The following is a 13,053-nucleotide window of genomic DNA, read 5'->3' on the forward strand; positions in this document are numbered from 1 at the left end:
TTGTAGCATCTCTATAGCCATGTGATCAAAATGTGGGTGCTTGACAACTGGCATGTGTTTATGATAGTTGCACTGTCCTAGGGTCATGTCAGTGGTGGGCTGCTGCATGGTTGCGCAGGTTCGGGTGAATCCTTAGCTTTGATTCCTGGCTGGGCCCACCCTCCCACCCTTATGCTAAGCTATCCATTTATAACTAACTTTCTGGCTCGTTCCTCTGCCCTTGCTGCCCAGCTGAGTTTTGTGCCGCCCCTGCTTTACTCCCGGAACTGACTGAGTTGATTACCTGCTTCTTTGAACCTCTGTTTCACTCCCAAAGGGGCACGTGCAAGCGAAGCTGGTACGTGTGTATGTTCACAACCAGCAAACTGCTTGTGAACATAAGTGCAGCCCACCTCTGCGTCATGTGGTCCCCATTTCCAGCTGGCTTCCAAAAAGCAAAGTCAATGTGGGAGGGGGAGGCAAATTTGCTGAACGGCCACATGATTCACTTAATTTAACAACTGCAGGGATTTGCTCAACAACTTTGGCAGAGAAAGGTCATAAAATGAGGCAAAACTCACTTAGCAACTGCCTTGTTTGGCAATGGAAGTTATGGGCTCAATTATGGTTGTAAGCCAAGGACCACTGCACAAGTTTTATTTGCCCCTTTTGAATCTCCCACCCTGAAACTGATACAGCATGGGTTGCACAGGTAAACCCACCAGTGGCTGGCCAGGTTAAGTGGTCTTAATAGAATGGACCTTATAGATTCATTTTAGTTTGGCCTTTTACTCCAGTGCCCTGGAGTCCCAAAGTTGACTTTTAACTTCCCCATATTACAAATAGGGCTGACAGTGTGGCAAGACTCTGTAAAGGAGGGGCACAGGAAGCCAGACGTGGGGTAGAGATAGAACAGAGAAGTTGCAGAAAACTGTTGGTATGAATATCTGCTTTTGTATTTTTCCAAGATGTACTTCCCTGTTCTGAACAGGGGTTTTTACGTTTTGTATGAATACGCCTCTTTAAACGCCCTCTGATTGACGAAGTTTGATTAAAGGTATAAAATCACTGCCCTGAGCGTAGCCAGGCCAGTTCAGATGTTGGTGTGTGAACACGCTGAACTCGATGCATCCAATAAACCTGTTTCTCTTCCTTCGTGGTCTCAAGTCCTGATCTTTCGTAAGTAGATTACAAACCACAATCTGCTGCAACATTTTTGGCGAGCCAGCCAGGAGTTGAGGGGTCTTTGGGACCCTCTGGAGCGTCCACCCCGGTGTCAGAGCTCATCTTGTCAGGGGGAACCTCCCTGGCGCCAACGGACCCATTTGATCCGAGGGACTTCCCAGCGACAGAGGGCTCTGGCAGCAGCGTTTGGCGATTCCAAGAACCACCAGAGAAGGACCAGAGACCAGGCATCTAAAAGGCATCTAAAAGGCTGGCCAGCATCGCAGGAGGGAAGCCAAGTACATGAGGCAAGTACTGTGGGAACCCTATTTAGACCCGGACTCCTTGTTGAGCCGGAGGTGAGGCCTGATCTCCCTCACTAGGTGAAAGGTTTTGGGGAGGATTGTCTAGTGTATGTGTGTGTGTGATTGAGGAGGGGGCTACTGCATTTCCCTACAATAGCCGTGTCCATCCGGTATCCTGGGTCAGAAGCCTGTGTGGGGTGATTGCTAAATCCTTGTTGTCTGGTACCCTGGGAAGAGTTGGGGGGGCAGCAGTGTTCCCTTGACCCCTTACATTGTGTGTAAAATCATTTCAAAGAAGGATATGTGACTCAGGATTATGGCATTGAGTGGAGCAGGCATGAGCTTAAAAAGTTTTGTGAATCTGAATGGCCCACTTTTGGTTTTGGGAGGCCCAACAAAGGCAATTTTTGATCCCAACATAGCTTTGAATGTCCATAGGTTAGTGTTTGATCCTGATCAAACAGGATCCATATATTGACGTGTAGTACAATTTGTTGAGGAGACAGCTTGGCTAAAAAACAAATGCAAAAGACCAACAGTGTATTCTTATGGCTGTTCGGGTTGCAAACCCCAAATGTCCCAAGCAGAGACCACCAATCCTAGCTAGTGCCCCAGAAGACTTGCCAGAAGAAGGAAGAGGAGATAGAGCAGTCTGAAGAGAGGGAGAAGATTAGAATTGCAGTGTCTGACATTCTAGAACCTGATGTTCCTGCTCACACCAATCTAGCTGACTTTATTGAGCAACACTTCCCTTCAAGGGACCCGAGATGGAGCCCCTATGACCCCCACCAGTTGACTCTGCTACGTAATCATCAACAGTTAATTGTAAGGGCTGTCTGGCTGGGAGGAAAGCCAGCCACTAAAATGTCTAAACTCTGCCGAAAGCCCTGAGGTTTTTATTTATGGTAACCACTAACCTTCCTGAAAATATTCGGATGCTAGCTATGGCCTTTATTTCTCAGTCATCTGACACAAGCTGTAGAAGCTGGAAGGGGCACTGGGGAAGCCCCTCAATGAGCTTATGGAAGTAGCTAGAAAAACTCTCGTCAATAGAGACTTGTTGGAGGAAAAGAAAAAAAAATCAAAAGATGCAGAAAAAAAGCAGAAGTGCTCGCGGCAGCAATTAGGGAGGGGAACAGGCCCCCACCCTTGGGACGGAACCGATGTGCCATCTGTTACGAACATGGCCACTGGGGAGGGGAGTGCTTCAACTGGGACTGGGCTCCACCCCGAGGAATGGGAAGATGACCGCCCTAGGATGCCAAGGGATCCCCCCCACCAAGCTGCCCCAGGAGACCTGAATCTTACAGGAGGGCCTTCAATGGCATGCAGAGGAAAATGGTTTTCAGTCATTGATTCAAAAGATGCTTTCTTGTTTGCCTTCGAATGCCCAGTCACAGGCAGAAAGCAGCAATATGCTTGGACACGCTTGCATCAAGGCTTTGGAAAAAACTCCCCCACCTTATTTGGAGCTGCATTAGCCATGGATTTGAAACTTTTAGACATTGCCCCACCTGATGTGGTTTTGCAAGATGTAGCTGACTTGTTGGTCACAGGCCAGATGGAGGAAGCCTGTCATGCCAATGCAGCAGCCCTACTGCTCCTCCTACAGGAGAGAGGCTACAAGGCCTCTCGGACCAAAGCCCAATTAGTGCAATTGGAGGTTAGATATTTGGGTTACGACATCCATTAGGGACAAAGGACTCTGGGCCATAAAAGAAAGGAGGCCATTTGCCAATTGCCAGCCCCACGAAATAGGAAGGAATTAAGGAGCTTTTTGGGGCAGCAGAATTTTGTCGCATTTGGATTCTCAATTTCACATTGTTAGCAAAGCCACTCTATGAAGCTACCAAGGGGAATGGAAAAGGAACCCTTGAGTTGGGAGGAAGAGGAACAGAACAGCTTTTTGGAATTGAAGCATGCTGTGACTCAGGCTCCTAGTTTTCTGACCTGACAGCCTTTTCAGTTGTTTGTGGACATTAAGCAGAATATGGCCATTGGGGTACTGACCCAAAAATTGGGAACATGGTATCGTCCGGTTGCATATTTGTCCAAACAGCTGGATCTGTCAAGCATGGATGCACAAGACCTGAGTAAGTACTGGCGCATAGGTGTAACGTGCAACACTAGTGCTAAAGCCAGTCGCCTGGAGGTCTGGATAACCCAATCCAACTACTTGGAAACATATCAATGCCATGCGGGGACACTTGACAAGAACCTCAGCAGAACAGCTATAGCCACCCTAAACACACAGGGAAAGGGAATGGTGGTTCTGGAGCCACTCCTACAACAGGGTAGGAACCCCCATCCCACATGGACCCCTCAGGAGGGTGGGAGGGGCGGCCCACAAGGGAAGGAAAAGGGAGCCCCAAGGGAACCCAGGGCCACAAGGGAGGCCATTACCCCCTCTCCATTGGAATGCACTCAATGCCTGCAGGATCCACAGAAGGACAAAAGGGAAAAAAAGCCACAAAACCCCATCTAGCACTTGGGAAGCCCTGGAGAACATGTATTGGATTCATGGCACATTGGCCTACGAAGTCCTCCCTGTGTTCTTGGATGGATAAAACTTTGGGTTCTTTCTGTTGCCCATCCAATCACGACAGGTGCTAGGGGTCCTGGTGTATGACTCAGTAGGCCCCATCCGTCAGAAGAGGAAGGTGGACACAGCCTTCTCTAACTTTCCTTGTAAGGAACTGGCTGAATACGAGAAATCCGACATGTGGAGCTCAGAGAGAATCGTATGCACATATGGGAGGGCCACTTGGGCTGAGGATGGGTCTTGGGGTTACCGCACCCCAATTTACATGATCACCTGGATCATGCATTTGCAGGCAGTATTGGACTTGGCTGGGGAGAGGATTGATAAATCTTTGAATATCCTCTCCAGTGCCACTGGCAAACTCTGTACTGCAGTGTACTACTGCAAAGGTCCTGGCCCTGGTGGGACGCTCAGAAGAAGGACGCTCGAGCAAATATGTTGGGCTCATGCTTCATGGAGAGGAACCTGCCATTTATGAAACTACACAGTAATCTTAGGATTGGGTGAAGTTTCAATAGGGGGGAATGATACAGCATGGGTTGCACAGGTAAACCCACCAGTGGCTGGCCAGGTTAAGTGGTCTTAATAGAATGGACCTTATAGATTCATTTTAGTTTGGCCTTTTACTCCAGTGCCCTGGAGTCCCAAAGTTGACTTTTAACTTCCCCATATTACAAATAGGGCTGACAGTGTGGCAAGACTCTGTAAAGGAGGGGCACAGGAAGCCAGACGTGGGGTAGAGATAGAACAGAGAAGTTGCAGAAAACTGTTGGTATGAATATCTGCTTTTGTATTTTTCCAAGATGTACTTCCCTGTTCTGAACAGGGGTTTTTACGTTTTGTATGAATACGCCTCTTTAAACGCCCTCTGATTGACGAAGTTTGATTAAAGGTATAAAATCACTGCCCTGAGCGTAGCCAGGCCAGTTCAGATGTTGGTGTGTGAACACGCTGAACTCGATGCATCCAATAAACCTGTTTCTCTTCCTTCGTGGTCTCAAGTCCTGATCTTTCGTAAGTAGATTACAAACCACAATCTGCTGCAACAAAACGTCTTTAAATATTTATTACAACAAATGTGCAAGTGATCAAGAATATTTGTCAATGAGAGAGCAGTGATGGAGGAATGCACAGTGGGATTTCACAAGGCAGTATATAATTCTGTTTAAAGATGAAGCTTCAACGTACATTAAAACTTCTTTTGTCTTCATGGCTGCAACTGTGACAATCTCCCCCCTAGTAGTCAACATCTACAGGGGGTGGGATGTGCGTGTGCTTCCTGATTTGTTGGCCAATCCACACAATAAACCATCTTGCCAAGAATGAAAGTATATAAACAATCCACATCAAATTATGTTAGGGATAATTAGTTGCTTAAAAGAACATGCTTTCTGTCAAATGCTTGCAATCATTTTGGTGCCAGTTGGCTAGTGTTCTACTTACCTCAACACAGAAATCAGCTGGGTGGCAAGCTCGCCTCCTGGCCTTGTTTGGCAGCCTTCTACCAAGTACTGCAGTATCTCCGTAGAGAGTTTTTTAACTGCAAGAGACAAATTGCATTGAGCCTCTGAATAGCTACATCGAAAAGAGCCCTAGGAAGTTTATGAAATGATTGGGGCTGGAGGAGTGATTGTTTTTGGCATTATGATTCTGAGTGACTCAAGGCCTAATGAATGTAAAAGGTTTAAAGGGAAGGTGCCTAATGACCACGAAATAGCTGGAGACCGAGTTAATATAGTAATCTTTAAGGCCTATGGAATTATAGAGAAAGTCCAACCTCTTCAAATATATTTCTCTTAATTTTTGCTGTACAGAATCCTGAAGTGGCCCATGTGAAATGTATCAGCTTTAGTAGCTTCATCTTTCTCATGTGTGCGCAATAGCAATAGCAGGTAGGCTTATATACCAACCCATAGTATTTACAGCATTGTCTGAGCGGTTTACAATGTCAGCATTATTTACAAATTTCCCCCAACAACCTGGGACCCAATTTTACTTACATCAGAAAAATGGGCTGAGTCAACCTTGAGCCCTGTCAGAATCAAACTTGAGGCTGTGGGCAGAGTTTGCTTGCAATATTGCAGCTTAACCACTGTGCCACATTAACCTTAGACAAACCATTCTCTCTCACCTTTGTTCTACCCAAAAAAACTAAATAGTTGAAATGGTAAACTAAAACATTTTGAATCTTAAAAGTACTCTCTAACTCAAGGGTTGTTACCATTAATATCATATGAATATTCTGGAAGAATGACAATGAAATCATTGCAACCAGAGAAGAGACTAAACAATTCTCTTTTTAGAGCAGGGGTGTCAAACTCGCGTCGTCATAGTGGCGTCACGTGACATATCGTGATTTCCCCCCTTTTCGCTAAACTGGGCGTGGCCAGCGCATGATGCATCCAGCCTGCAGGCCATGAGCTTGACAGCCCTGTTCTAGAGGGAATCTTGATTAGCAATTTCATCCAGGACCTGGATTCAGCAGTGGCTGAAGTGATGCTACCAGGATTTCACCTTAACTTTGTATTCTGTTAACGTTGTTGTAAAGAGCACTTCATTCAATGAGACTTGTTCCTTTTCTGCCTAGGAACAGTTCTAGGCAAAGCAGCCAACCCACGTGAACTGAAAGTTTGGTAGAGAGGAGGTCCTGCATGACATCCAGCTTGATTTAATCACCTGAGCTCAAGACACATTGCCTAGTTGTGAAATTTGTTTGAAGAGGAAAAGTAGTAGTACAAGTAGACTTTGCATAACAATCCTAATTTGGACCAGAATTTCTATCACTAAGCAAAACGGTTGTTAAGACAAAACTGCTGCTTGGTGACAGCAGTTCCGATAGTCCCAGTTGTTAGATAAAGACCTTGCCACTGATAGGAGGAGACCTCACATTTCTTCTGCCTGTGGAAAGTACTAGCTTCCCCTCCTTCCTCCCCAGCTGGGACAGTGTGCCCCATTTGGTAGATGAGGTTCTGCCACCCTTGCTGCATATATCTAAGGCTTGTGCAGGAGGAGGAAGCGTGAGCTGCAGGGGAAGGTGGCAGCGGAGTGCAAGATGGCCAAAAGCAGATGGGGGGGGGGGAAGGAACTGAAAATGCGGGCCCACTGCCAAATGACCAATTTTCAAGGACCAGTAATGAGTAGTATCTGTTCAGTTTGCAACTTCAAATGGTCATTAAGCGAGGACTGCTTGTGCCTCCTTGAGCACTGGTAAGCTGTCACTAACACGCAAAGCAACCCAATAGGTATATTATATTTGTCCTTCCATGTCTCTTACCCATCTAGAAAGCTTTTCACTATATGTCAGTACAGAACCTGTTTCTTCTCGAGTTAATTCTATAGCTAGGGTTGCAAATTAAGCATTTGGAGTTTAAGAAATAAACACCAGAATTTTTTTATCAATTTAAGTCTGATTAGATCAAGGCTCAAATGATGCCAGTGGCTGGTTCAAGACACTGACTAGGTACTACAGTTGTAAGACCCTTTAATCACTCACAAGTTTAACCGGGGCCTTATAACATTAAACAATAAACACAGCCATTCCTCTTGTCAACAATACCCCCCAAAATAGAAACCCAATGTACCTCTTCGACCCTCCATACACCCTTTCTTTCGCCCCCCTCCAACTTTCCATCTTACCTCCAACATTCCCCTCTACCCTACTTCCCCTCCCCCTCTACCACTCCTCTCTCCCAGTACACTCCCTCCCTTCCTTCTCACCCTCCCTCCCATCCTCTCTCCCACCCTCTCTCCCCCTCTTTCTTCTATCCCTCTACTCCTCCCTTCGGTGTATTTCTACTATCTATTAATATATTCAGCTTGTCCTATTTTTACAGTGAAATTAAAGAGCAACAGTATACAAGTGCAGTCGCGTTACTTTAAAATCTAACACATACTATATATCCCCCCTCCACCCTAACACCCCACCTCCCTTCCCCCCCCGACTTCCCAGAGCCCGTACATGGTATAGGTTTTTAACAAATACAGTCTAAAATATATTAAGACAAAGGAATGTCTAATGTTGTTTAATGTTATATGGCCCCGGTTATGCACAGTATATATGTGACTGTACGAAATGAAAATGGAAAATAAAAACACATTTACAAAGGTGAATCACTCACAAGTTTATTGCCAGATTGGAAAATCTTCTTTATATTCACCACCATCCCTATATATTGTACAATGAAGTCTGTGATCTTTTTCTTATACTTTCTGATATTCTAATGCACCCCTATTAGACAACAATGGAAGCTCCCAAGCTTACCTTGTGGTTCATTAACCAATGTGAGGCACTTTAAGACAGAAGGCAGCAACGTCTCAACATCACATATTTCAATGCTTTTGGTCCTTTGCAGTGCTTCAAGAGTGAAAGCTAACACCAATCCTAGGCGAGAAGGAGGGGCATTACCTTTGAACTGTAGATAATTTTCACTGGAAGAAAATAAAAAGGAATCATTCTATCATTCTTTAGGATTAGTAATGAGAACCAAATGTTTGTATCCCAAAGGTGCTTTTTTCAAGAGGCAACTGAACTTTCTGGTTTTTCTTTGAGAGCTGAAGAAGTTTCTTGGATGAGAAGCGAAACGTCTTCCAGAAAGAGAACCAGAAAGTCCAGTTGCCTCTTGAAAAAAGCACCTTTGGGACAACCATGACCCAGATGGCTCAGAATGTCCATATACACATTTGTATATTCTTCAGCTGCATTTTCAGCCAAATAATTTTACATATATACAGCATGTTCTGATGGAATTAAATCCATCCAGATATTTTTCAGCTCAAAAGTTCTGACTGGTTTTTTTTCTCCAATATCATGCTTGTATCGCTTTCAAAGTAAAGACACCAAAGCTTTTTTTTTCTCCACCAATTTAGCTGTTAGACATTCAAATGCCAATCATTGATTTTGTTTTCTAGATGCTACCTGATGACTTGAACAGAAGTCTTGTGTAGATGAATGGCTTCTGGAGTGGCAGTAGACCCACACAAGGCCAGCAAGATGGGATGATGCCCGGCTCGAGATGACAGAAGAAGAAAGCGCCCCAAATACTGGCGAATCACATCCCGTAACAATTGGTTCAAATAGGCACTCTGACTTTGTGACTGGCAAAGGCAACATATAAAGGACAAGCCCTACAGAAAGGGGGAGGGGAGAAAATAATAATTTGCTACATTTAAATTGTGAATGCAAAACATCGCTATCATCAGGATATCAAATGAGTCTTCTGAAAGTAGAATCTGCTGGAAACATCCTATTGAGAATTACTGATGGCATCACTACTCCAATATAGCTTAAATTTCAAACATATCAAGTGGGTGTTTTATTTCTTAAAATGTATAAAAAAGGGATGAGATTTTAAAAAAAAAACAGGAACATATGTACTATTTCTGTATTTGTTATCGGAGCTTGGTCATTTCCACTTGCTTTGCCCCATATCTAGGACAAAGAGTATTTTTCTAGAGACAGGCAGGAGGGTTGCTGTAAATATAACAATGACCTATTAACTTAGGTCATGTGACCCAGGTGAAGAAGAGGATTCCACTTGTGGCTGAGGGTGTGAAATATGAAGTATTTTCTGACAGTTCTTCTCTGTTCCTTATTATCCTCAATCACGGATAGGTGGGCAAAGATTTTATTTTTATTCATTTGTATCATGCCTTTATTATTTTTACAAGTTACTCAAGGTGGAAAGCATATCCAACACAACTTCCCCCTCCTATTTTCTCCACAACAACTCTGTGAGGTGTGTTGGTTGAGAGAGAGTGACTGACCCAAAGTCACAATCTTCTTGTTAGGTCCCTTAATGAGAATTATTGAACAACTTTGAAATTGTACATAGAATGTTAGTATTATATTACTAAATAGAATACTTCTATTAATAAAATAATGAATGTTGGTATTCATATTTAATAGTATGTTATATTTAGTTTTTGATATACCATATTTTTCGGTGTGTAAGACAATCCCCCCCAAGTGGGTGGAAATGCCTGTGCATCTTATTTAGCGAATGTTACCAAAGCCCCACTCACCCGCTAGCCCCCACCCTTTGGCCTCTACCTCCCAGCAATTTGCCTCCTTGCAGCAACTAGCAAACAACCTGTTTAGCTTCAGCACAGCCTGATTTAGCATGAGCAGCTGATTGACAGTTGGATCTTCCTCCCGGAATACTGCCTCAGCTGTTCCAGGCTGCAGGGATTGCCACCGCCCAATGCTGCTGCCACGTATTGCTGCATGTGCTCCTTTTTTGGCCTCTGCACTTCCTATTTTCAGCCTCTGCATGCCCCATTTTCAGTGGGCCTGAAGCCTCCTGGGACCAAAAATGGGCCGTGCCCCCCCCTACATCACACCCATGCATGTTTCCCACACCCATGCGCATGCCACCTCCATACATGCACAACAGAGATCCAAAAATCAGCTGGTTGGTGGGAGGTGCGCACGCATGTGCGGTGGAACTGAGTTTGGGCAATGGCTTGCGTGCCTGCAGAGAGGGTTCTGCATGCCACAGGTCCACCATCACGGGATTAGAATATCTCCAAGGTCCCTCCCAACTTTGTTACTCTAAATATATATGTATTAAAAACAAATAGTATTAATAAAAATGTTAAATATCTTAATCTAGCCCCTATGTTTACTTGTAAAACAACATGCCACATTTGAAATGCAATCCAGCACTTGAAACACTTCAGAAACTTGGTGTGGATGATCTCAAGCAGACTGCCTTTTCCCCCCAAACCAAATTCTACTTCATAGAGAAGTTGGTTCAGGGGGTTAGCCACAAAATACCCAATAGCAGCTGGGATAAATTGAAATCCCCTGAGGTTCTGAAACGACCCTTGAGCCTTCTGGTTCCATATAAAAGTCTATTTTTTAATAATCAGATGAGTAGAAAATCACCCCTTGGTATCACCTGCTTGAACTTCTACCCATTAATGATCCATGTAAGGCTTTCGAGACTGTTTAGGAATACTTAATTTTATTGAGGTCTAACTCTAGGTGCTACTCTCTACAGAAGAGTGATAAAGATTATGGTGTCCCTCTTTAGTCCATGGTGATATTCATTGGACCAGGGCATAATCTAAGTATAGCACCATTGTCATGTGCCCATCTGTAACATTTGGTTGATGACATTTTCTTCAGTTAAAAGATTGACAATGTAAAAATTAAGTTAGCCAAGGGACAATATACAAATAAGGTATACAATTTATTATACAATCATATAAAAGTTCCAAACAAATTTTAACATGTTATTTGGTCATTAATATAAAACGCCTAGCTTACATTTTATATATTTGACCAAAAATTCAATTATGTAATTCAATTGTGCAGGGATAACTGACATAAACATTGTTCACATAATTCATACAATAACAAAACAAAATAAAGTCCTCTTTTGGGATACTAGTTGTTGAAGATTACTTATCTATGGTTAAAAACATTTTTTTTTCTTATCTTGCTTCTGTCCAATAATTTAATGTTTTAGTTTTGTACTTGGAATTAATGGTTAAACTCAACAAATTAAAAAATGAAAAGCAATGTCAGGAAACCTTGTGTGAAGGACTCCAATATTTTACAACTTATTTAAAAAACTATGAATGCTTTGGAGTATTCATTTCTGATCCTTTTTCTAATTTTATATGAAATGTATGCTTGTTTTAGCTAGAATAAAGAATTTTCTCTTCATGACTTTTTGTTTGTTCTGTGCATTTTTTCCTTCTATCTATCTAAACAGATTTTGTTGAAAATGCTTTCTAAGATTAACAAGAACAGAAGTAAATCATGATTCCATAACCATATGGAGTTAGTATTAGAGAATTCATGAAATATCTTATATTGAATTCCCACTAGCAAAAGAAAGAAAGCTCTACCACCGCCACTGCCACCAAGGACTATGATGGGCGGACAAAGGGCAGAGAAAGGGCGGGGGGGGGAGAGTTGAAGCGCTTAAGCATTTGTAAGTGGGCACAGGCTGCCAAGTTCCCAAATTTTGGGCATGCGACAGTGGGGGTACTGTAATGGCTGTTAACTTCAGGGACTCTGTTACATAACATATGTTCAGCACCATTGTAACTTCTGATGGCCACCAAACAAATGTTGATTATGTGAGGAATATCTGTAATTAGTGAATGATAAATAAGCAATTATTTGTTTCACAAGTTCAGTTTTCATTTTTTTAAAACACATAAGGGAGAGAAATGTGCCTAGGTCAGGTATTTGAACAAGTAGCAACTACTTTTTGAGATAATTAAAATCAAGCCCTGAGCAACATGTAATCACCCCCAATCTTGCAATACTCGTGAGTTTACCAACATATGCATGTGCTCATTGTTACTTCTATTATGCAAACACACGCATACTGTAGATTTTTTTAAACCCACCTTTTACTACTTTCATAAGTAATTCAGGATGGCAAACAAGACACAATCCTCTTCCTTCTTCGTATTTTCTCCACAACAACCCTGTGAGGTGAGTTTGGGCTAAGAGAGAGTGTGACTTGCTAAGGCAGGACCAGAACTCACAGACTCCTGATTTCTAGGCCAGCACCTTAACCACTACATCAAAGTGGTGTGTGTGTGTGTGTGTGTGTGACCGTGTGTGTGTTTTCATATGAACATAGTATAGAGAGACCAGCGCACCTGAAGGAAAAACGGGAGATTCTCACGAATGGCAGCCAACATCACTGCAGGTAGTTCTTTATCCTGCTGAAGCACAGCATGGGGCAAAAGCAAGCAATCTATAATGCGGAACAAGAGGGGCTGTGCTTTGGAAGTAGCCAATATGGCTGCCCAGGACTTCATAAGGCATCCTGTCGAAATAAAAACAAGAAAACCAAAAGTCGAAATTGTAAAAAGAGAGAGAGGAAGCATGAAGAAATATTTCTGCCGGATTTCATCTCTACCGGTAACTATAGCAACCAAATAGTCACATTTCCATATATCCCGCTTAATAATCCTGGGGATGGTGAACGTCCATTTATACAGTGAACTAAAAATGAGAGTTGTGAACTTTGGACTGAAACTAAATACGTCAGGGAATAGTATACTGAAAGAAATAATGCTAATGTATGCTACTTT

At 43.1% G+C, this 13,053-nt stretch overlaps 1 protein-coding gene across 1 annotated transcript in view; it reads right to left on the reverse strand.

Annotated features, from left to right (window-relative positions):
- The window catches only part of MMS22L (MMS22 like, DNA repair protein), a 94,189-nt gene that overhangs the window by 11,934 nt on the left and 69,202 nt on the right, over positions 1–13,053 (reverse strand). Inside the window, exons 21-24 of the mRNA XM_032215268.1 lie at positions 12,616–12,785; positions 8,906–9,114; positions 8,252–8,418; positions 5,434–5,530 (exon numbers count right to left, since the gene is read on the reverse strand). Coding sequence (XP_032071159.1) covers positions 5,434–5,530; positions 8,252–8,418; positions 8,906–9,114; positions 12,616–12,785 — 643 coding nt within the window. The remainder of the gene's footprint in view (positions 1–5,433; positions 5,531–8,251; positions 8,419–8,905; positions 9,115–12,615; positions 12,786–13,053) is intronic.

This window comes from Thamnophis elegans, chromosome 4, assembly GCF_009769535.1.
Source record: "Thamnophis elegans isolate rThaEle1 chromosome 4, rThaEle1.pri, whole genome shotgun sequence".
In the NCBI taxonomy this organism is placed as follows: domain Eukaryota; kingdom Metazoa; phylum Chordata; class Lepidosauria; order Squamata; family Colubridae; genus Thamnophis; species Thamnophis elegans.